The 24324-nt window shown below is 38.8% G+C and overlaps 1 protein-coding gene across 2 annotated transcripts in view; it reads left to right on the forward strand.

Annotated features, from left to right (window-relative positions):
• GRHL2 (grainyhead like transcription factor 2) overlaps nucleotides 1–24324 on the forward strand; it is a 177481-nt gene that overhangs the window by 119624 nt on the left and 33533 nt on the right. For both annotated transcript variants that reach the window (XM_003256071.3, XM_030794974.1), the window contains exons 9-11: nucleotides 7817–7975; nucleotides 19178–19265; nucleotides 19771–19910. In XM_003256071.3, the coding sequence (XP_003256119.2) occupies nucleotides 7817–7975; nucleotides 19178–19265; nucleotides 19771–19910 (387 nt within the window). The remainder of the gene's footprint in view (nucleotides 1–7816; nucleotides 7976–19177; nucleotides 19266–19770; nucleotides 19911–24324) is intronic.

Consider the following 24324-nt stretch of genomic DNA (forward strand, 5'->3'; position numbering starts at 1 on the left):
AGCCAGCATGCGCTCTCTTTCCCTTCCATCTCTCTTTCTCCTGTCTCAAGACTCCTACAGGAAATCTTCCCTGGCTGCCTTGTTAAGCTCTCTTCTTCTTCTTTCTTTTTTTTGAGATGGAGTCTTGCTCGCTCTGTCACCTAGGCTGGAGCGCAATGGCGGGATCTCAGCTCACTAAAACCTCTGCCTCCCAGGTTCAAGCAATTCTCCTGCCTCAGCCTCCCCAGTAGCTGGGATTACAGGCATGTACCACCATGCCCGGCTTATTTTTGTATTTTTAATAGAGACGTGGTTTCACCATGTTGGCCAGGCTAATCTCGAACTCCTGACCTCAGTTGATCCACCTGCCTCGGCCTCCCAAAGTGCTGGGATTATAGGCGTGAGCCACCACGCGTGGCCTTCTCTCTTACTTCTTAAAGCAAGCAGAGTCTGGAGTATTCAATTTAATATCTAATTACATACCTTCCACAACAGTGAATACTGTTGGACCCCCACCTTTTCCTTGAGGGCAGGGCCCTGCCATAGATAGACTTCTGTATTTCCCATGGCCTCTATATATAGCATCTCATAGTGTGGATGGATAGATAGATAGATAGATAGATAGATAGATAGATAGATAGATATTGATGAAGATATTCATGCTGACTATATAGTTGTTGCTCAATTTATGATTGTTGATTGATAGATAACATCCGGTCAGAGCAGCTAACTCCACCATATTAAATTGACTTCAGCTGCTCCTATTAATCTCTGCTCTTAGGAGGTATTGCTTATGAAGGCAAGAACATAGATAAAGTTGTATTTAGAAAAATAATTTATCTCCTCTTAAGTTGTTGGACAAATATTTGTTGACTGTCTACCACGGGCCTAGTACTGGGAATAGAGTGAGCTTGAGGCAGACAAGTACCCTCCTCTTAAGTGCTTTTCAGCATCATGGAGCAAACAGATAATTAAACACTAAACAAATAAATAATAAGATAAATTCAAATAATTGTATGTGCTATGAAGAGAGGAGAAAAGAGAAATTTGACAGACTGTGCTACTGGTCAGGGGCCAAGGGGTTGAGAGGAGGAGGAAGAGGAGGTAAAAGGCAGCTCTCCATGGGATGGTCAAGGCAGGTATTTCTGAAGAGTTGACATTGGCCTGAATCTGAATGAGAAGAAGGAGCTGGCAGTGTGATGATCTGGGGACAGCACAGAAGGCAGAGCACACAGCAGGCAGCAAAGCCTCTGAAAGGAGAACAAACAAAAAATTGAGCACTGAAAGAATATGGGGAACTATGGTAGAGTATGTGAGTCCACCAAGCATGCATCTGTGTGTATACATACATACCCGCAGAATTGAGAGGAGAAAATAAAGAAATATTTTATCAGGAAGAAAGGAAGAAATGAAATAAAAAAATTTGAAAAGTACTTCCTAAAAGTGCTATATAATTGTACATTTTATGAAATCTAGGCATTTCTTATATCCTCAACAAAATAGCAAGATCCCTGAGGGCGGGTAGTCTGTCTTGCATCCTGTATTCCCATCTCCCAGCACAATGCCAAGCACACAGAGAAGACATTAGATCACTATTTGATGAATACATGCATAAAAAAATAGATAGTTGCCCAAAGCTGAGATTTCACATTTTAATATTGTCTACTTTTAGTCTATCTTCTGTCTCAATTTGGCATTGCATCTGCACACAAATACAATCCTATCAAAGTGGAAGAAAAAAGGTAAAATGTGAGAAAGCTGTCTGTAGAAATTATAAAAACCAAGAAAGGAACAGAGTGGAGAAACTGGCAAGAGCGCATTTATATAGCTATATATTGTTTGTGAAAGGAAAATGTGTTCTAGTGTTAAAATGATTATTTCTTATGTATACCTTGTACCTGTAATTTAGAGGCTTATCCTGTGCAGTTTCTTGGAAAAGAATTTTTTTTTCAGTCTCAATTATCAGGATATAAGTAGCTTTCTTAGTCTTTAAAAAGAAACATCTTAAAAGTGCAAAATACAGTTGTTTAAAGGGGAAAATAAATACATTGTACCAAATCACAGATGTTACAATTTTTTGAATCCCAAATTGCTTTCTGAATCAAAGGTAGGCCCATTTATTTTAATGGAAAGCTCTCAGAAAAAGCTTTAGGAGTTGATAATCAAGTTAATGTAGCAATTCTAAAGCTCATTGATTTGTGCTCATTTTAATAAATCTTACTGTATGCATAATGTACAACTGAGGGGTATTATAATTTCAGCAAGGTCACTTGTCTTGGGTAGAAACCACAAAATGGGAATTGTAATTCATATGTAACAAATGATTTTGTAAAAAAAATGCCAATGTTATGAGACTGCTTCTATTTCTGGGAAAGAACTTGGTACATTTAGAAACAATCTTTCTATCTGAATCAATCTTTGAACTGATGACAAAATTAAAATTGTATTTATTATCTGCCTAAATACACCTGATCTACTGAATTCTTTCTTAAAAAATAAATTGTGTGCTGTTAGCTTTATAGGAAAACAAGTAAGAGAGGTTTTAAAAATATATGAGCATTTGTAACTTTCTTAACTCTTGGGAGACAGATAGATTGTTAACGGCATTTTTACATCCTTTACATAATCAAGGCTTCCACCGAAGTGAAAAATAACTTTCTGTACTTGACATTTGGATGAACATTTGGTAGAGGAAATTATACCTTTTCCTTAAGCCCCTCTAATACATATTTACAAACAAGTGCTTTGTAGATATACTTCCAAGTAATTTGCTTTCACATTTGCCTGCTGTGCATGGAGCTGAGATATGGTTGGGTTTGCAAGATGAAACAAATGAATGCTTATCAGTTTCCAAGCTAAGGCTTTAGTTAATGTCTTTCCATGACTTCCCAAACTCCTCCCCACCCCCAATTTCAGTTAAAGTTCAACCATTTGGGTTTTGAGTGCAGCACGGCGAGACTATGATTGATACCATCAGGTACTGAAACTGTGCTTTGCCAGTGGGTCAGGCAGCTAAGCAAGAGGAAAGAATGCCAACCCTATTATAAAATCCCTCCCTTATAGGTTCGCTGGGAGCTGACAACACAATGTAGCAGAAAAGGCAGATTCTTGTGTTGTTTACTTTTAATGGAATTAGAGGGCCCATTAGAGCTTCTACTAAGGACCTCTCTCTATTGAGAGAACCTAGCCTAACTGTCTCCCGGTGAAGTCTGATGTGTGGTAGCTCATTTGACCTTTAAAGACCATCTCTACTGGGTGGTTGGTTTTTATAACTCCTCCAGGGAAAATTTAGACTATGTGTTATAGTATATTGCCAGTAAGCAGTTATTTCAGTGGATCTAGCGGGTCCGTCCCACTTAAATGGCCCTTGTAAATATCCACAATCCATCACGTCGGCTCTTAGTCGAGACTGGAGCCGATAAGGCCACAGTTAATATTGCTTCCTGCCCGTCTGAGTGCTATGTCCACTGTGAGTGACATGTGGTTAAATCACTGAGCCAACCATGAATCTTAGTAGCTTAGGACATATTCATCAGAACACTTTTCTCCTCTGGCTCCTGTAGTTCTAGGCAGGCTTTATGGGGGAGTGGAAAATAACCAGTCTATGTTAAGACTCCTGTGATTATGGCCACCAGCAGGAAGATCTCTATGAAGCAAATGGCCAAAATGATGAACAACTGCATAGCTCACCAGAGTGATCGTTTGCTTTGCTGACATACAACTGTGTTTATACACTCTGGCCAAGATGTTTTTCAGGTGTTCCCTGAAAAGTATACTTTTTTTTTTAACCTAAAGGTTAGTGTTTGAGGAAGCTGTTGTTATCTTTAGAGCACCATCATAAGTTCTCTCTCAATCTTCCCTCTGGCTTCTGTGATTGCAGGAACCATAACCAGTGCATCTATGCTAGCGCCTAGCACAGCTTCAGGAACTTGGTAGGCGCTTCAAAAATATTTGTTGCATAAATGACTGTTAAATAAAAATTCTCTGCCATTAGGGCTTCTCCAGGGACAGTAGATAGCATTTTCTGTCTGTGTGACTGCAGTGGGCAAAATACTTATACCATGGAAAATCAGTAGGAGAATCAGACATAGCGTTTTCTTTCTCTTTCTTTTCTTTTCTTTCTTTCTTTCTTTCCTTTTCTTTCTTTCTTTCTTTCTTTCTTTCTTTCTTTCTTTCTTTCTTTCTTCTTTCTTTCTTTCTTTCTTTCTTTCTTTCTTTCTTTCTTTCTTCTCTTTCTCCCCTCCCTTCCCCTCCTCCTCCTTTCTTTCTTTCTTTCTTTCTTTCTTTCTTTCTTTCTTTCTTTCTTTCTTCTTTCTTTTTCTCTTTCTCCCCTCCCTTCCCCTCCTCCTCCTTTCTTTCTTTCTTTCTTTCTTTCTTTCTTTCTTTCTTTCTTTCTTTCTTTCTTTCTTTCCTCTCTTTCTTTCTTTCTTTCTTTCTTTCTTCTTTCTTTTTCTTCCTTCCTTTCTCTCTCTCTCTTTCTTTCTTTTTGACAGAGTTTCACTCTTGTTGCCCAAGCTGGAGTGCAATGGCATGATCTCGGCTCACTGCAACCTCCGCCTCCCAGGTTTAAGAGATTCTCCTGCCTCAACCTCCTGAGTAGCTGGGATTACAGGTGCCCGCCACCATACCCAGCTAATTTTTGTATTTTTAGTACAGATGGGGTTTCACCGTGTTGGCCAGGCTGGTCTCGAACCTCCGGTGATCCACCCTCCTAAGCCTCTCAAAGTGCTGGGATTACAGGTGTGAGCCACCACGCCCAGCCTGTGTGTTCTTTCTTAGTAGTCTTTTATCACTCAGTTCCTGTGAATCACCTGACATTTGCATCTTTAGTCATTCTCTTTTTCTTTACTCTTCCTCAGTCCTTGTCAGACTGCTGCTGTAAGCCCAGTGAATGTGTGGGTTTGTATTTCACTAGTGTTCTCCATGCCCAGGGCTCTGTTTTGTCTTCCTGGGGCCTCTGTACACACCTGCCTGTCTGTACACACAACACAGAAGACCACTCTGTGTTGGTCACTGCCGGATCACTCATCTGTCTCCCTCTTGGACTGTCAGCTCCATGAAGCAGGGGTTTGAGTTTCTTTTCTATCCCCCGTATCTAATGTTGTGTTTGACCCATTGTGGGCTTGTGTGGATGTTTACAGACTGAATGAGTGAATACATGAATTAAAGAAATGAATGAAGGAAATGAATATATTGGCAGTTAGATCATCTTTTTTTTAAAGCAACTTTTAATGGTATATATTTAAGACACACAGCAGGATGTTATGGAATACATGTAGATACTTTATCCATTATCTCATATCCATTGTCTCACACAGTTACCCATTTCTTTTTGTCTTTGGTAAAAGCAGCGAAAATCTACTCATTTAGCATTGATTCCATATACAGTACATTTTTTTTTCTTTTTCCCCTGACCTCCCATCTACAGTACAATTTCATTACTGATGGTCCCCGTGTTGTACCTTAGTTTGCTAGATTTGTTGGCATAATTAGACCGTTGTTGGGCACTTGTTTTCAGGCAGTGGCTGAAGTGTGAGAGCCCAGGGGTCAAGGCATAGTGTTGCTGTAATCAGCTTGTCACTAAGCCCTGTCATCTGGCCTGATTGGTGTGGATGTGGTACCCCACTAAGACATTCCTCAGTGCCAGGTGAGGAGCTCAAAAATAAAATAAAAATGAGGTTTGTGGAGATGTAGCACTAAAAATGAGATGCCTGGATTGCCAAAAGCCTACAGGCTTTGGGTTTGAAATGAACTAGATCGGGCCTAGTAGTTAAATCAAAAATTCAAAAGGCTTTTATTTTATTTATTTATTTCAAGATAGGATCTTGCTCTGTCACCCAGGCTGGGAGTGTAGTGGCGCAATCTCAGCTCACTGCAGCGTCAACCTCCTGGGCTCAAGCAATCCTCCCATCTCAGCCTCCCAAGTAGCTGGGACTACAGGGATGCACCACTACACTCGGCTAATTTTTAAACTTTTTGTAGAGATGGGATCGCACTATGTTGCCCAGGCTGATCTCAAACTCCTGAGCTCAGGTGATCCCTCTGCCTCAGCTTTCCAAAGTGCTGGGATTACAGGCATGAGCCACCGCGCCCGGCTGAAAAGCCTTTAACATGCAGTCCGTTTCTCATGGCTTTGCTTCCTTGAGGGCTGCTCTCCATAGTGTCGCTGTGGTGTGAGGGACTTCAGGTCCAAGGCTTAAAGGTGAATGGAAAACCTGGGGAATCAAATAAGACAAGCATTAAATACTACATCTAATGAAATAGTTTTCAGAATACATAATTTTACAATTTTAAAGCAATGAATGGTTTAACATTTTATTTTAAATAAAAAGAATACATGTGGCATCAAATGAAAATAGTACCAAGAGTATAATATAGTGTGCCTGGATCTCCCCAGAAACCACCTCTTAATCATCAGTGTAGTTATCATGTAAACCTGGGTGCTACACTGATACCTCAATTCCGAGATAAATCACTCTTAAATGGTATTGATGGACTGCCATCCACTATTTAAAATGAGGAGAAATTTAGCTCATTTACACTTCTCCTTCTCTTCTTACCAATATTTTATAAAAAAATAAAATAATTATTTTTAGTTCTTTTGTTGGTCAGCACTATAATCTTATTAATTTCCTTGAGTTTCCATTTTTTTGAATTTATGTGATTTCTCTTATATCTTTTGATGCCCTGTGCTGTAAGGTGACGATGTTGATGCCTTCACTATGTTCACTATATTTTCTCTCTCCTGTTTCAGATCTTACATTTAACGGTCTTTTACTTTTTCACTAACCTGGAAGTTATTTGTGTCTACATTTTGTCCTTCAGGGAGGGATCCTAAAGGGAAAATTGAAATCTGAAATTAAGTGACTTGTGTAAGGTTTCTTAGCTGGTTAATGTTACAGCTGGGGCTAAAACCTGGGGCATTTGACTCCCAATCTAGTAGGCTTTCTGCAGATTACCTCAGTGATTCACTCATCTAATGTTTATTGAGTGCTTACTTTCCTCCAGGCACTAGGTACCAGTAATACAAAAATAATAAGTGGTCTCATATTGCATGCTTCATAATCAAGGAAGAAAGGCAGATATGTAAACAAATAACTAGATTTCAATGCAATAATGTGCAAAGGAAGGTGTTATCTGATTTTTTTTTATTCCACAGGCCAGAGATTAGAATAACTGATATAACTATTAGAAGTGGCAACTTTGATATGTTGAGGAAACAGTGCTTTACCCAGGCCACTTATGCAGGTTTAAAAAATAAGTAAGACTTGGCCAGGCACGGTGGCTCACGCCTGTCATGCCAGCACTTTGGGAGGCCGAGGCAGGCGGATCACGAGGTCAGGAGATTGAGACCATCCTGGCTAACAGGGTGAAACCCCATCTCTACTAAAAATACAAAAAATTAGCCAGACGTGGTGGCGGGAGCCTGTAGTCCCAGCTACTCAGGAGGCTTAGGCAGGAGAATGGTGTGAACCCGGGAGGCGGAGGTTGCAGTGAGCTGAGATTGCGCCACTGCACTCCAACCTGGGTGACAGAGTGAGACTCCGTCTCAGAAAAAAAAAAAAAAAAAAAAGTAAGACTTTGCTGATATACTTCCAGGAAAGCAGTTTAAATGGTCTGTTTCAAGTTAAATATGAAAGCAGATTTTAAAAATAATGTATAATTATAAATTATATGTTTTATCCTCAGCATGTTTTTATGTGAAAAGAATATCAAAATATTCTTCAGTTGTCTTTATGGGGTTGTTTAGTATTTTGACTTAAAGTCTAAAGTTTATGCATTTATCGCACATTCTTTTTATGGTGACTTGTGAACTTTTTCTTTCTCTTTCCCTCAGATTTTCATCACCGTGAATTGCTTGAGCACAGATTTCTCCTCCCAAAAAGGGGTGAAAGGACTTCCTTTGATGATTCAGATTGACACATACAGTTATAACAATCGTAGCAATAAACCCATTCATAGAGCTTATTGCCAGATCAAGGTCTTCTGTGACAAAGTGAGTAAAGATGACAGTTTTTTATAAAGGTATCTTTTTTATTAGATATTACTTTTAATGGCATTTCTTCCTTGTCACCTTCACTTGTCTAGTGGTGTCAAAATAGTCACTTTACTCATCACAGTGGGAGTGGTAATCTTCTATTCTCAGTTCCTGTTAGATATCTAGGAAGTCTTCAGTCAACTATTTTTTTCTTTTTAGTTTATCATTTTTATCACTAATTTAATGACTGACTGTTTCTTAGTCAGCTCAGGCTGCTATAACAAAAAACCATAGACTGGGTGGCTTAAACAACTGAAATGTATTCCTCAAAGTTCTAGAGGCTGGAAAGTCCAAGGTCAAGGTGTCAGCTAATTTGGATCCTAGTGAGGGCTCACTTCCTGGCTTGCAGACAGCTGCCTTCTCACTGTGTCCTCACATGGCATAGAGAGACAGCATGTGCACAAGCTCTCCGGTGTCTCTTTTTCTAAGGACACAAATTCTATCATAAACACTCTACCCTCATGACCTCATCTAAACCCAATTACCTCCCCAAAATTTCACCTCCAAATACCATCACATTGGGAATTGGGAGTCCAACATATGAATTTTGGGGGTACACAAACTTTAGTCTATATTGTGCTGTAAGTTTGATCCAATTAGATAGCTCAAATAACAGATTAATATTCTTTACTGGGCATAGACCCTGTCCCAGAGCATATCAGGGCATCCGTTATTATTTTATGGGTTAAATGGGACCTCATCTAGGACTTTTTGGAATGGAAATAGCACTTATAAAATAAATTCATTAGTACATATGCACTCAGTAAACATGTACTTTGAATCTCCCTGAATCCCACCCCAAAGGAGTTGAAAAATGTGAACAGCAAAACTTAAAACCCTATGATTAGGTGACAGGAGATCCTCACAAATCCCAAATACGAGTAGGACCAAGCATCAACAATTTCAAAACCTGTGTGATATCAGCATTTGTGAGGGAAAGTAATGGGACCACTTGATAGCCAAAGAACAGGAAACCTACAAAATTGTCCAAAGTACTCACTGGAAAGTGAAGTGGGCTGTCTTAGGACAGCATGTGAGACTCGGGTGGGAGGGTACAGATCTAGTGGATTCTAATTTGCCAGTGAGTGCAAGAGCACTGAACATTGAAATGTTTTGGGCTCTATGAACTCTGAGAAGTCAGAAACTAAAGTTCCCTTCTAAGACAAATTCCTGCTTTGGAGAAAAAAAAAATTATCAGAGTGAAGTCTAAGCTGAGTTGAAAAAAAAAGGTGAAAAGGAAAGAGGTCAAAATAAAAATGAAGAGGAAGATGGGACGGGATACAGAGTAGGCAGATCTCAGAAAATCTGACTATATTTGTATCACTTTGTGAACACACCAGATGGGGATCCTAGGAGCCATGAAGCTAGAAGAAATCCTGGCTCACTCATTTCACTTGAAAATGACCAACAGAAAAGAAAAAGCAGTTGAATCCCATACAATGTTTCATGAAAAAAGAGATTAAGATCAGACTGACTTCCCCATGAATAATGAATGCCTATCAAAGAGACAGGCCCATAAAACAGGTGAAAACTGTAGCCTAACATTTCAAAATAAGCTAAATGAAATTAAGGAAATAATGGAAGTTATGAAGATCAACGTAAATCACAATTTGAAAAAATCAACTTGAGATGTGTAGAAAATAGAATGACTTGAAAAGAGATGAGATGGAACTCAAGGAATTTAGAAATAAAAGATTAAAATAGATTAGAAATTAACACTATGCTAGAAGCAACACAAGAGTAAATAAATATAAAAGCTAATGCTTTAAGAAAACAAGCTGGAAAACAATAAAATTTTTAAATCAGAGGAAATGAAAGAGGTGTGAGAGAAAATACAGATATAGAAGAAAGGTAAAGAAGATGTAATATAGGCCAGGTGCATGGCTCACACCTGTAATTCCAGCACTTTGGGAGGCCAAGATGGAAGGATCACATGAGTCCAGGAGTTCGAGACCAGCTTAGGCAACAAAACGAGACCCCTGTCTCTACAAAAAAATGTGAAAATTAGCCAGGTTCAGTGATGCATGTCTGTAGTTCTAGGCACTCAGGAGGCTGAAGCAGGAGGATTGCTTGAGTCCAGGAGTTTGAGGTTATGGTGACATATGCTCCAGCCTGGGTGACAGAGCAAGACCCTATCTAAAAAAAAAAAATGAAATCCAATATATGTATAATAGGAGTCTTTGAGGAAAAAAAAGTGGGGGGATGGAATACTAAAAATACATTGCTTTAAATATGCATTTAAATACATATGCTCTAAGGAAAACTTTAAACAGAAAGCATATGTATTTAAACAGCCCACCACCCACTTGGGAAAATTGATCCAGTATAACCAATACAAAATAGTTAAGCTATTGGACTTTTTGAAAAAAGAAAATAATATTCTTTGGGCATCTAAGTAAATAAAATAAATATTAAATCACTTATAAGGAAAATTTGATTACCAAACTTTTCAACAGCAACACCTTGTCAGAAGACAATGATATTTGAGGTAATCAAGTAAAGAAAATGTGAGCCAAGGATTTTATACACAGCCAAATTGACTTTGAAGTATAAAGACTGCAGGCACAAACAAAATAAACAAACCCCCAAAATCCAGAGAATATTCTTGGGGACTCTAGTAGTGAACAAACATTAGACAAGCAATATTACTGTAAGGACATTGATAAAACGACAGGTGGTGAGCATTCAGGATCTATTTACCTGTAGATCTAATTCTAAATGATGGCAGAGACAGTGTGACAGTATATTCTGACAAGGTAGACATCGTACAATTATTTTAAAATTGGGAAGGATAGGAAGGGTATATGAGAAATAAAATAAGTTGACTCACTGCTTATAGAGATTAACAGTAAGTGAAAGGATACTACTTCATATTAGATGCTGAGAAGAGAGAGGAACAGGGAGAAGATATTAGTAGCCAGTTCAATATTGCCCATCAACTCTTTTTTAAAATTATTTTTCCATAAGTTATTGGGGTACAGGTAATATTTGGTTACATGAGTAAGCTCTTTAGTGGTGATTTGTGAGATGTTGGTGTGCCCATCACCCGAGCAGTACACACTGCACCATATTTGTAGTCTTTTATCCCTCAACCCCCTCCCACTTTTCCCCAGAAGTCCCCAAAGTCCATTGTATCATTTTTATGCCTTTGGGTCCTCATAGTTTACCTCCCACATATCAGTGAGAACATATGATGTTTGATTTTCCATTCCTGAGTTACATCACTTAGAGTAATAGTCTCCAATCTTATCCAGGTCACTGTAAATGCTGTTAATTCAGCCCGTCACTCTTAAAGGTGCTGCAGTCAGTTGTATTAAAGGTCTATGTACTGTTAACATGTCTGAGAGTTCTGGTTTAGCAGTGGCAGGAGAAAGCAGAGATGGTCAGGAAAACAGAAAGAAAACACGTTAACAAGAACTGCATAGGGGTTAGGGACATGCGGCATAGCAGTAAATATCCCCAAAGTCTCAATGGCCTTTCAGGCCATGATGATTTCAGTTAATGCCAATTATCCAGCCATCAGAGCAGCACAGCAATCAGTAGGACAGTTTCCATGACACTGGTAGGACAGTAGGACAGTACACAGTAGAACAATTTAGGACAGTTTAGAGTACACAGTAGGACAGTTCACAGTAAGACAGTTCACAGTACACAGTAGGACAGTACACAGTACACAGTAGGACAGTACATAGTAGGACAGTTTCCATGACACTGGTAGGACAGTAGGACAGTACACAGTAGAACAGTGTAGGACAGTTCAGAGTACACAGTAGGACAGTTCACAGTAAGACAGTTCATAGTACACAGTAGGACAGTACACAGTAGAACTGTTCACAGTACACAGTAGGACAGTACACAGTAGAACTGTTCACAGTACACAGTAGGACAGTACACAGTAGAACAGTTTAGGACAGTTCAGAGTACACAGCAGGACAGTTCACAGTAAGATGGTTCACAGTACACAGTAGGACAGTACACAGTAAGACAGTTCACAGTACACAGTAGGACAGTACACAGTAGAACAGTTCACAGTACACAGTAGGACAGTACACAGTAGGACAGTTTACAGTACACAGTAGGGCAGTACACAGTAGGACAGTTTACAGTACAGAGGGCAGTACACAGTAGGACAGTTTACAGTACACAGTAGGGCAGTACACAGTAGGACAGTTCACAGTAGGACAGTACACAGTAGGACAGTACATAGTAGGACAGTTTCCATGACACAGCAGTTAGTAGGACAGTTTCCAAGACAGTAGAGAAGTTTCCATGACAGTTGCCAGAGGCCTGTTAAATCAATAGACACAGTTGTATAGAAATGGTGAAATATCAAAGGTACAGACAGCATAAGCAATTTGCCCAGAGACACGCAGTGAGAATGCAGAGTAGTTAGATGCAAATCTAGGCCTGATTTCAAACTCATTCTCCTGGAATTGATAAATAACTTTATACATAAAATAACAAAATGACAACTGGCAATTCAAAACCTCAACAAAGAGCCAAGGTGGGCTTTAGAAACAAAACCGAACCAAAAACATCAGCTTATGTCTTTAATTCAGCATATTAAATACTAAGAAAACATTTTCAAATGATGTATAACAGATAATTTTTTAAAGCACAAATAAGGAAGCATTTAAATAATTTGAATTCCTTTACTTTATTTCAGATATTCCAGGGGAGATTGTAGAATCCCCCTCCATGAATCCCCTTCTTGGAAATAAAGAATAAAGTTAGAGATGAAGAGAAAGAGGGGGAAGAATTGAATAGAGGAACCTGGCAATCCATTCATATTCACTTTGGTAGTTGGAAATGAAAGTGAGAGAGAGGGCTTAAGGATTCTCCTAAAATTATTTTATATTATAGTGTTAATATAATAAATAAGAAAAACAAAGAATAAAAGCATGCAGAATGTGCAGAGAATGTTATATTGTTGTTCACCTATGTCCTAGAATGAGAGGGATTATAAGACACTAAGAGGGCAGATACAATTATTGATTGATTATACCTTTTGTTTGAAAATATTTTTATACATTTTCATTCAGTTATTTTAAACTGTAAAAGGGAGAGGGTGAAAAAGAGGATTGTGTGGATTTTTCCAAAGCAGTTGTTTCCTGAGGTCATGTTAAGAGGGTAATCTGTGGCAAGGAAAGAAATGATTGGGAGAACCACTTATTTGTGTGAACATGTTTGTAAATATGCATAAAAACTGGGAAGGACTATGTCAACAAATGCCTTGCCAATCAGAAAGTAGGTGGCATTTCCAATAGCTCCTATTTTATGTACCAGTCTAGTAAATATCAGTGCTAAGTAAAAGACAATGGTTGGAGAATGTTGGGTAAATGATAAGCATTTATTCCAAGTAAGTAGTGACGTCAAGAGGTTCTAGCAGGTAGTTACACACCCTGATATTAAGGGTTGGAGTCGGAGGTGTCAGGAAAATCATAAGGAAGAAATCTCACGGGTCTTGCAGGGTGTATTCATTGTAATTACTGTCAATTTCTTTAACAAACTAGACCCAAAATCTTTTGCTGTAATTTGTCATCATTTTTGCAGCTCTAATTTCAAAATCCAGGTAAAACTAATTTCTGGGAGATTAAAAAGAGAAATGAAAGTTTAATTTTTATACTTTTCAAATGGGTGTGTAAATACAAATGCCCACTTTGACTTATCTTTTCAGGCAAAAGAGTTGAGAGCTATTCCATTTTAAAACCATACATTTTCTCATCACAATCTATAGTTTTCAAGAAACGGAATTCTGTACTATTTACAGTTCTCCAGCTTGATTTCTAATTAATCAATTAATTAATCAATTCTAATTAATCTCACACCTGTGAGACTGCAGATGAAAATAAAGGGCCTCCCTAACCATTCTTGGTATTAAGATACTTCTATTGAAATGCATGTGTTAATACATTTTAAAAATTCAGGATCTGTTTATATAGCCTAATATATAGATACCTATGTGCATATCTTTATGCTAACATTAAATTCTTTCACAATCTTCCGTGAAGGTTTTGTATTACTGCAAACAATAGCTACATATTGTGGAAAAACCGAGAAATAAAGCCACATTCTTAAAATACATGTAGAGGAGCAACTTAAGTGTTAAATAAAAAACAAAGAGAGCCATCACCTCTCGAGTGGTGGCAAAAATGATCACAATATTGGCAGGAAATTTTCAGATATATTTTCCAAATTTAACACTCTATAGTGAACATTTAGATGGAGGGAATTATTTTCAAATGACAAATTTTGTATTTGTAGCAAATTATTCTTCTCTGGAAGAACTAGACTTTTGCACTTTAATAACAGTAGAAAGAATATTTTCTAAAAGTCTCAGGTCACAAAGAATCATAGGAAGAGGTGGAATACTTGGAAGGTCTTGCTCAAGGAATGTCTTCTTTATTTTAATGGAATGTATTGAAGCTTCCTGGGGTCACTGTGAAGTCAAAAGCTTTATTCTAGAAATAAGAATTGTGATTCTCTTGAGTAGATACTATCAAAATTGTTTTGTCATGTTGATAGCTGGGCATTCTGGGCAGGAAATTTCTTTTGTAGAAGGGCCACCATCTGCTGTATAGATACCCTATGTTTTATGTTAATTCTTTGGGTTTGGCATATAAAAGAATGCCTGAAAAATAAGCAAGTGATTTTGCTAAAATTCTACATTGAACATGCAGACTTACCTCGTTTTATTGTGCTTTGCTTTATTATGTTTCACAGAAAACAAGTTTTTAAAAATCGAAGGTTTGTGACAACCCTGTATCGATCAAGTCTGTCAGCTCCATTTTGCCAACAGCATGTGTTCGTGTCTCTGTGTCACATTTTGGTGATTCTCTCAACATTTCAAACATTTTCATTATTATTATATCTGTCATGTTAATTTGTGATCAATGATCATTGTTGTTACTATTGTAATTGTTTTGGGGCACCTCCAACTGCACCCATATAAGATGGTGAACTTAATTGATCAGTGTTGTGTATGTTCTGATTGCTCCACCAACCAGCCGTTCCCTAGTCTCTCTCCCTCTCTTCCTTTGGTCTTCCTATTGCCTGAGACACAACCATATGAAACCAAGCCAGTGAATAAACCTACAATGGCCCCTGAGTGTTCAAGTGAAAGGAACAATTGCATCTCTCTCACTTTAATCAGAAGCTAGAAATAATTAAGCTTAGGGAGGAAGGCATATGAAAAGCTGACACAGGCCAAGAGCTGGGCCTCTTGTATCGGTTAGCCAAGGTGCGAATGCAAAGGAAAAGTCCCTGAAGGAAATTAAAAGTGCTACTCCAGTGAACACACAAGTGATAAGAAAGTGAAACTGCCCTACTGCTGTTGTGGAGAAAGTTTTAGTGGCCTGGATAGAAAATTAAACCAGCCACAGCATTCCCTTAGGCCAAAGCCTAATCCAGAGCAAGGGCCCTAACTCTTTTCAACTCTGTGAAGGCTGAGAGAGATGAGGAAGCTGCAGAAGAAAAGTTTGAAGCTAGAAGAGATCACTTGATAACATTCAAGCAAAGAAACCATCTCCATAACATAAATGTGCAAGATTAAACAGCAAGTGCTGATGTAGAAGCTGCAGCAAGTTATGCAGAAGATGTAACTAAGATCATTGATGAAGGTGGCTATACTAAACAACAGATTTTCATTGTAGAACCAACAGCCTTCTATTGGGAGATGTCACCTAGGACTTTCGTAACTAGAGAGAAGTCAACGCCTGGCTTTGAAGCCTCAAAGGAGAGGCTGACTTTCTCGTTAGGGGCTAATGCAGCTGCTGTCTTTAAGTTGAAGTCAGTGCTCATTTACCATTCCAAAAATCCTAGGGTCCTTAAGAATCTTGCTGTATCTAGTCTGCTTGTGCTCTGTAAACAAAACAACAAAGCCTGGATGACAGCTTATGTGTTTTTGGTGGGCTTCATTTTAAGCCCACTGTTGAGACCCACTGCTCAGGAAAAAAAGATCCCTTTTAATTGACAATGTTCCCAGTCACCCAAGAGCTCTGATGGAGATGTACAAAAATATTAATATTGTTTTCATGCCTGCTAACACAACAACATCCATTCTGCAGCCCATGGATCGAGGAATAATTTTGATTTTCCAGTCTTTTTATTTAAGAAATATGTTTTGTAAGGCTGTTGCTGGTGTAGATAGTGATTCCACTGATGGTTCTGGGCAAAGTCAGTTGAAGGCCTTTTGGCAAGAATTCACCATTTTAGATGCCATTAAAAACATTCATGATTCATGGGAGGAGGTCAAAATATTAACATTAACAGGAGTTTGGAAAAAGTTGATTCCAGCCCTCATGGATGACTTTGAGGTGTTCAATACTTCAGCAGAGGCAGTAACTGCAGATGTGATGGAAACAGCAAGACTAGAACTAGAAGTGGAGCCTAAAGATGTGATTGAATTGCTGCAATCTCATAAGAAAACTTGAACATATGAGGAGTTGCATGTTATGGATGAGCAAAGAAAGTGAGATAGAATCTACTACTGGTGGAGAGGCTGTGAACATTGTTGGAACGACAACAAAGAATTTAGAATATTACATAAACTTAGTTGATAAAGCAGCAGCAGTGCTTGGGAGCATTGATTCCAATTTTGAAAGAAGTCCTACTGTGGGTGAAGTGCTATCAAACAGCATCACGTGGTACAGAGAAATCTTTCCTGAAAGGAAGAGTTAATTGATGCATCAAACTTCATTTTTGCCTTATTGTAAGAAATTGTTACAGCCACCCCAACCTTCAGCAACCCCCACCCTGATCAGTCAGCAGCTATTAACATCAAGGTAAGACCATCTATTAGCAAAAAGATTACAACTTGCTAAAGCCTCAGTGTGTATTTTTTTTTAGCAATGAAGTATTTTTAAGTTAAGGTATGTACTTTTTTAGACATAATGCTATTGCACACTTGATATAGTGCAAACATAACCTCTCTATGCACTGGAGAACAAAAAAAAGTATGGCTCTTTTTATTTCAATATTTGCTTTTTTTATGGGGATCTGGAACTGAACCCACAGTACCTCTGAGGTATGCTTGTATATAAATCTTGAAACAGATTAATTCTGGTCCCTTTCCTCATAAATAGTACAAAATAAAACATTAACTCAGAAATCAAATTCCTTGACCCAACTTGGGGTGTTTCTGGGGGCAGTTATAATTTATACAGGTTAACAAATATCTAAATTTTATTTATATTAAATGTTATATTGTACAGAGTCCCAAGCACATAGAAAAATGCCTTACATCGACCCAAGAAAAAAATAGTTCCTGTTACAGACTTTAGTATTTTGAAGAACCCCTTGCTTATGTTTCACATCCAATTGAAGATTATATCTGCGCATTTAACACTTCATTTTTTGAAAATATGTTTTCTAGCACAAAACTGTACAAAACCTTTATATATCATGAAGAGACTTCCCAAGCAGATAGTTTTATATTTTATGCCTCTTTTGCTGTGAATTTCCATGATCTGCAAGTATCAATGACAATTCAAAACTTCATATGAAGCACTATAAAATCCCCCCCTTTGGTAATAAGTAAGATAATTATTCCATTTGGTAGTTTTTAAAATATAAAAATGCATATTTAGATGATCTGGTTAAAATATTCAGGTATTTCAATTCTATTATGTAAAGCTCTTAGAAATTCCCTGGCGCAGAGTTAGCTATTATTACTCATTCTCCAAAAATTAGTTTAAAAGCCATAAGCCATCTCTTTTGTGAAGCCTTCATTGACCAGAAATTCTCACTGTGTCATGGCTTCATGCTGGCCAGAATTGGGAATCTGCTTTTCTACAAAAGCCAATTTGATAAGCAAAAAATATATCTCATTGTTTTATAATAATTCAAACCATTTGTGTGTCTTTTTCTGTGAATTGCCCATTTCATGACTCTTGTCCATTTTTCTATTAGTATGTTAGCTGTTTTTAAAATTTGAACCATTATTTATATATTAAGGATTTGACATTTTATGTGATATTTTATTGCAAGTGTTTTCGCCAACTTGTCCTTTGTCTTTTAATTGATTTGTTTGCATACAGAAGGATTACATTTTTATATTGTTAAATCTATCTGTTTTGTATGTGATGATTTGGGGACAATTTCGGAAGGGTGAAAGGTTGCTGGCCATTCTGTGCATTACTGCTCCCTAAATATGCCACCACAATGGGCAAGAACTGTAAATGTGAATCTGAAACTTAGGGAAGGAGTTTAGGTTGGAGATGTTGATCAGAGTGTCACCTGCCTAGTGCCGTGTGAAAACAAAGATACAGATTAATTCTTCCACAGCAAGAGTAGAGATAGAACAAGGAAAAGGAACCCATGTTGGAATGTCTATATTTGGGGGATAAGGAGAAGAAAATGAGTTAGCAAAGTTCATATACAGAAATAACCACAGAGAAAAGATAGGGCATCATTATAGGCCAGGAAGTAAAGAGATATAAGGTGGTGGTCAATTGGTTAAGTAGGATGTGATTTGGCAATTTGGCAAGAGAAGCCCATGAAAAAGCCAAATTGCAAAAACAGAGGAGCAAAAAGGAGTTTAATAGACTAAACATTTTTCTATTTGGTTGAATGAGCACCATCTCTAAGAACATATGGAAATATTAAAACAAAAACAAAAACCATACTTACATGTGCAAAGTGGTCCTACATCTTGTGTGGTTTCCTTATGGCTTCTTTTATTTCCACCACTGTAATAATTTTTTAAAGTTTAAAAGGAAAGCAAAGGAAACATTTTATAGGGAATTCACACTTTAAAGCCCTCTCCATGCCTAGGAATACATTTAATGGGTCAATGATTCATCTTCTGACATTTTATTATAATCACTAAAGTCACTTAATGGATTTCACTGGTTTAGGGAACTGGGTTGATTCTTTCCATATGGATTCAAAACTGAATTTCTTTAAATAGGAAAGATACCAAAAAAGGAGAGAAAATCTGGGAGAGGCGGGATCCCTCACAGGTCACAAATGTGGTATAGACTTATGAGTGGTCTTGGCTTTCAGAGCCAAAGCCCAACCTTGCCAGAGGAATAGAAATGGGGCTGCTTGGTTTCCCCCTCCCCTGTATTGTTTCATATCCTCATGACTTATGTTTGACATGACTTTTGCATGCTCTGCTAATATGCCTGGCATTGTCTGTATTTGTTTTTTTCCTATCAGGGAGCAGAAAGAAAAATCCGAGATGAAGAGCGGAAGCAGAACAGGAAGAAGGGGAAAGGCCAGGCCTCCCAAACTCAATGCAACAGCTGTGAGTTTCACTGAGACTAATGTTCCTTTCTAAAGACTCCAGGTGGGCTGTGTCCACTGGGAGAACAGGTGGAAGAAGTGGGTTGCAGGTAAAACTACATACATGCAAGGCATGGTTTGCTTTCCCCTGGCAGTGGAGACAGGGTGATTGATTATCCCTGTGAAAAGCAAATAGAATCACATGAGCACATTGTGTTTGAGCTAGGAAGGACTTTGTAAAATGTGGAGACCAGCATCCTCCTTCTGCAGACAAGGAATCTTCGGTGCGTGAAGGGACAGGAGGGTGTGAGGGGCCTCAAGCTTCACCTCAGCAGTGCTCACTTGAAGTCTACGCTCCTGTTGGTTTTGCTGGGATGAGGTGGTGGGAGATGTTAAAGTGTGTTCACATCTATTGTATTCAGAAAGCTTCATATGAGAAAATTGTGGACTTTAAGACTAGGACTTACAATTGAGAGTTCTTAGTCATATATGACTCTCTCACTTATGAGTTTTGTGATCCCATCCAGCCTCTGATGGGAAGTTGGCTGCCATACCTTTACAGAAGAAGAGTGACATCACCTACTTCAAAACCATGCCTGATCTTCACTCACAGCCAGTTCTCTTCATACCTGATGTTCACTTTGCAAACCTGCAGAGGACCGGACAGGTATGACCTACCAGCTAACGCCCACCTCCCATCCATCCACAGGGCAAGTAGGGCTTTAAGATAGAAGCATTTCAGACAGTGTTGACCTTCAAAATAACTTACCTTCCATTCACTAGAGAAAAAGTCAATGTCATTCCCTATAGTAAAAAGCATTTTTATAGAAACGAATGTCTCAGGAGAGGAAACTAAGTCGAAGAGGAGAGTAAGCTGATATTAGTGAAGCTTTGACAAAGCGTGGAAGAGGAAGAAAGTGAGAAGGCTGATAACCTGTAAGAAGTTTTGTTTTGTCAACTTTGTCATGGCCGGGATTATCCTGACACAATAGAGCTCCATCTAATGGTGGGAAGTTGAACTGCACCTATAACTGCATAAAGTTGCACAAGGGGAAAGTCTCAGCTTAAATAAAACTCATTCAACAAATTTTCGCTTAGTAAATAAAAAGTTACCATTTAATAGGTAAATCATTTCACATCAAAAGAAAAATGAGGTTGCAGACAAGCCCCCTTAAAAAAATTCCTGTCTTCTAGTTATATCTACAAGTGAAACGAAAGATCTCAAACTAACATAAATGTCCAATAATTAATTCATTATGGTAGCTCAAGTTGATGGAATATTATGCAGTCACTAAAATTTTAATTATGGAAACTACATAGCAACATGGGACCTAGTTATGATAGTGTTCAGTGGAAAACAATGTAGAATAGTAATTTGTGTTCATGTTATGATCCCAAATATATAACTGAATTTGAAGGGAGCAAGAAAAATTGCAACACTTTTTACAGGGTTGTGAGATATGGCTGATTTTTTCTTTTTCTTTTTAGTATTATTTCTGTTATGTGATAAACAAAAAATTGTGTGAAAAAAGAAAAAAATAATTATTTCCTTAGCATTAACCAGAATTGTTTTTCACCAAATCAATTGGGTTTTAATGAATTTTTCTAGCAATTAGTTTTCTTTTAAACCCAAGGTCCTTTGAGGAAACATCTGTTTTGAGAAATACTGACATACTGACACATTTAAGTTTTTCTTCCATTCTAAGCATGCAAACACTCATTGGAATTGACCTTGGTGTAGAAAGGGAAATCACTACTGGCTTTACTTTCTCTTTTGGATGTATTTTGTCCCCCAGTATTCTGTGTTCTTTTATTAGATTCATGAGACAGAGAAACTCTACAATCATGGCTTTTTTGTTGTTATTCATGACCCAACATGGTAATAAAATGCCTATAGCTGTTTCTTAAAACACATTAACACTAAAAACCGATTTAAAATTTTCATCCAGTCTTACTTGTTGGATAAGAACAAGGACACAAATTAGGGAGGAAGAATTGTATAATTTATCAAGATAAGCATGCCAGTACCTATTTTTTTTTTAATTCCCAAGACCATGGTGATGATTTGTGTCTGCACTGTCTGTGCCCCATGGGATTGTATGGCGCTAGGTTTCCACATGTTCCAGAAGAAGGGATAGTTGAGTTAAATTGTTCTTATTGTTTAGTTTACTGTCATGACTCTGGCCTCAGTTCCATGTCAAAGCTGGCAACCTGACCTGTTCTCTTGGCAAGATTTCTCCAAAATATACAAAGTGTAAATTAATCTGAAGAGGAAAAGTGGCCTTATCCGGCTGCTCCTGTCAGTCCACTGACCTCTCCTGCCCCCGGGTGTCATGAGCCCAGCTGTCAGCCTGAGGTGGAATCAGAAGGAAAAGTGCAGACTTTTCAGTCTGTTGGTTTCAGCATTTGCCAGGCAGCCCAATCAGCACCCCCTGTATATCCTGCCTGTGTATCTCCCTGTACATCTGGAGGCCTTCCTCAGAGCTCTCAGGCTTCTCCCATGGCCTTGGATTTGGAGATGAGGGGGTCAATGAAGAAGCCTGCCCTGAGCTTCTGGCAACAAAGGAACATACTCAGCTGTCCCTAGAACAACCTGTGACTATCCTGTGGTTGATCAGCTAGCTTAGCTGAAGGAAAAGAGCTTGGATAGTGGCTAGGGACTTTCAGACTGCCTTTTCTCAAAAGAGCTAGATGCCTGGGAGATCCTTCCAAAGACAGGAGGGAAGAGGCAGTGCCATGGCCTTCGAGTTGGGGATGGAGCAGAGATTGGCTAACTTTGACCTGCAAAACAAGAGCCAGCAGTGGCAGGTCAATGGATGTGGCTGGTTTCCCTTAAGTGGGTAGAAAGAGAAAGGGGAGCAAGAGAGACGCAAGGATTGGCATGCATCTCAGAAACCACTGCAGTCCTGAGACTTGCTAACATTAGCTGCATTGCAGTTGTGCACAACTGCAGGGCCAGCAGCCCTGTGGTTCTCATGGCCAGTGAGGCACCCTCAAGCTATGCTGAAACTATGGGGCAGCAGTCCTTGTTCACTCAAGGACACGACTTGGGGAGTGGGTATTTCACTGTCAGGCCACCTGCCCCCCACCCCTCTGATTATCTCATTGATTCACTTGTGGATTGAAATATTCTTCAGACACTTGTCAAAACTAGTATGAAGGAATAAATCTAATGTGCAGGCGCTATGGAGCCCTTCAGTCTCACTCGCCTGATACTGAAGCCCTGATATTCAGGCTGTTTATGTCTAGATGCCTTTAAAGGTCATGAGATTAGGCGAGATTGGGAAAAATGGTGGGATGCAGCAGCATCATCTTTTTAGATAACGTCTACTTTGCAGGTATCAGCCTTCCCCAAAGCACTTGAACCCAAGGAGGACTCCTCTCCTCTCTCACACACTCAAAAACCATCTCTTGCACTGTTGTTTGTAAAAAAAACTTTTCCCACATCATAGGAGTCCTTGACAAGGATTCGGATTCCTGAGTTCCATCCTTCATCTTTTGAGTTAAAATTCCCCAAGCGAGTTCCAGGAATTTTTATTTATGATAAAGTCTCCAGATATTTCTATGCACTCTAAAGTTTGAAAAACATGCTCTAAAAATTAAGTTAGTGCAATGGGCCCAACAGCTGACATGGAAGAAATAGTGGGTCTTTATGGGCAAGGAGGAGAAATGACGAAGAAGGGACAGTGATAGGACAGTGATGTAGAGGCCATTCAGGAGGGTGGGAAAACACCTAACAGAAGGCTGCTTCCATCTTTGAGTCACCAACCAACTTTGCACAGGCCAGTAGTCAGGCCAGATAGATACACTATGCCATGTTTAAAGAAAGCAGCAAAACACAAGCCAACATGGGGAACTTTATCAAAATAATCCAGTTGCATGGCCAGTGGAATGCCCCAGCCTCCTTCACTTAGGTGGGTTACTCTATATTCATTAAATTAGGCAGTGCTATTCCTAGTACATCCCAATGACAGTTGCTCTGAATGCCGCACTGAGACTTGCAGTGGGGAGAAAAAGCTTACCTCCACTGTTTTCTGTTTAAGAAGAAACTAAGTAAACAATACAACAACAGCCATTAAAAAATTAAGAGGAAAAATTCCTGTAGAAATCTGAGCTAATGACTAGAATGACTCATTCCCAGAGAGTTCCAGGTAACCAGTGTTGTTTTGTAACTAGGTCTAGGCTTGGCAGCATCCCAGGAACTGCCAAGAGCCTTTGAGAAGGTTTGCAGGGAAATTGTCTATCTAGACACAGCTGTTTCTCACCCAGGCAGGGGCAGGGACAGTGACTAATATACTAGAATCAGAGGCTACTTTTGAGTTAATATGTAAATGTCTGATACTAACTCAGGTATTATTCTTCACTCAAACACAACAGTCCTGACACACACAGATAAAGATGACAAAAGACCCACAATTAATGTTTACAGATAATTGGGTCAAGAGGACATATTGCACAGCAGATGCCCTCTGGATTTCTCCCATGCTTCTATAAAATAATAAGGATGCTTCATAATTTCTTTAATCTGATTCTGCCTTCTGCCATGCCAACTACCTAAAGTCTGTCTTTGGAGATCTTCCTTCTAGCCAGGAACACCTTCCAGAGCTAAATGACCTTTCCTGGCCTGAAGACTGTTGACTCCTACATTTCTGTGGTTGTGGGATGCCAGGATACCCTGGGCCCCTGTGGGGAGTAAGTAGACAGGCCTAGTTACTGTCACACTGCCCTCTTGCCCCACTCTCCACCCCCCATTTGGTCCACAGGCAAGCTGACTCCAGACACTGTGCTACACAAGGGGCAGGAAACGACCCACCCTGCAAAGCCAGAGCCTTTGTAAACAATGGATTTTAGATCCTGCCAAAATGTCTCCTTAATGTCAAAAGGAAGATTTGGCTTAATGCCATAGTTGATCTAATCAGACTGACTTTAGCTAGAAATAATCAGATTTCCAATTTTATTTTATTAAAATCTAGGAATTAACCCCATGGAGATTATAAGGAGGTTAAATATGCATTTCCTTAGAAATACACACACACACACACACCATCATTAAACAGATTAGTCTTTTGCCTTTTTAAGGG

Source organism: Nomascus leucogenys, chromosome 16 (assembly GCF_006542625.1).
Source record: "Nomascus leucogenys isolate Asia chromosome 16, Asia_NLE_v1, whole genome shotgun sequence".
Taxonomy (NCBI): Eukaryota; Metazoa; Chordata; class Mammalia; order Primates; family Hylobatidae; genus Nomascus; species Nomascus leucogenys.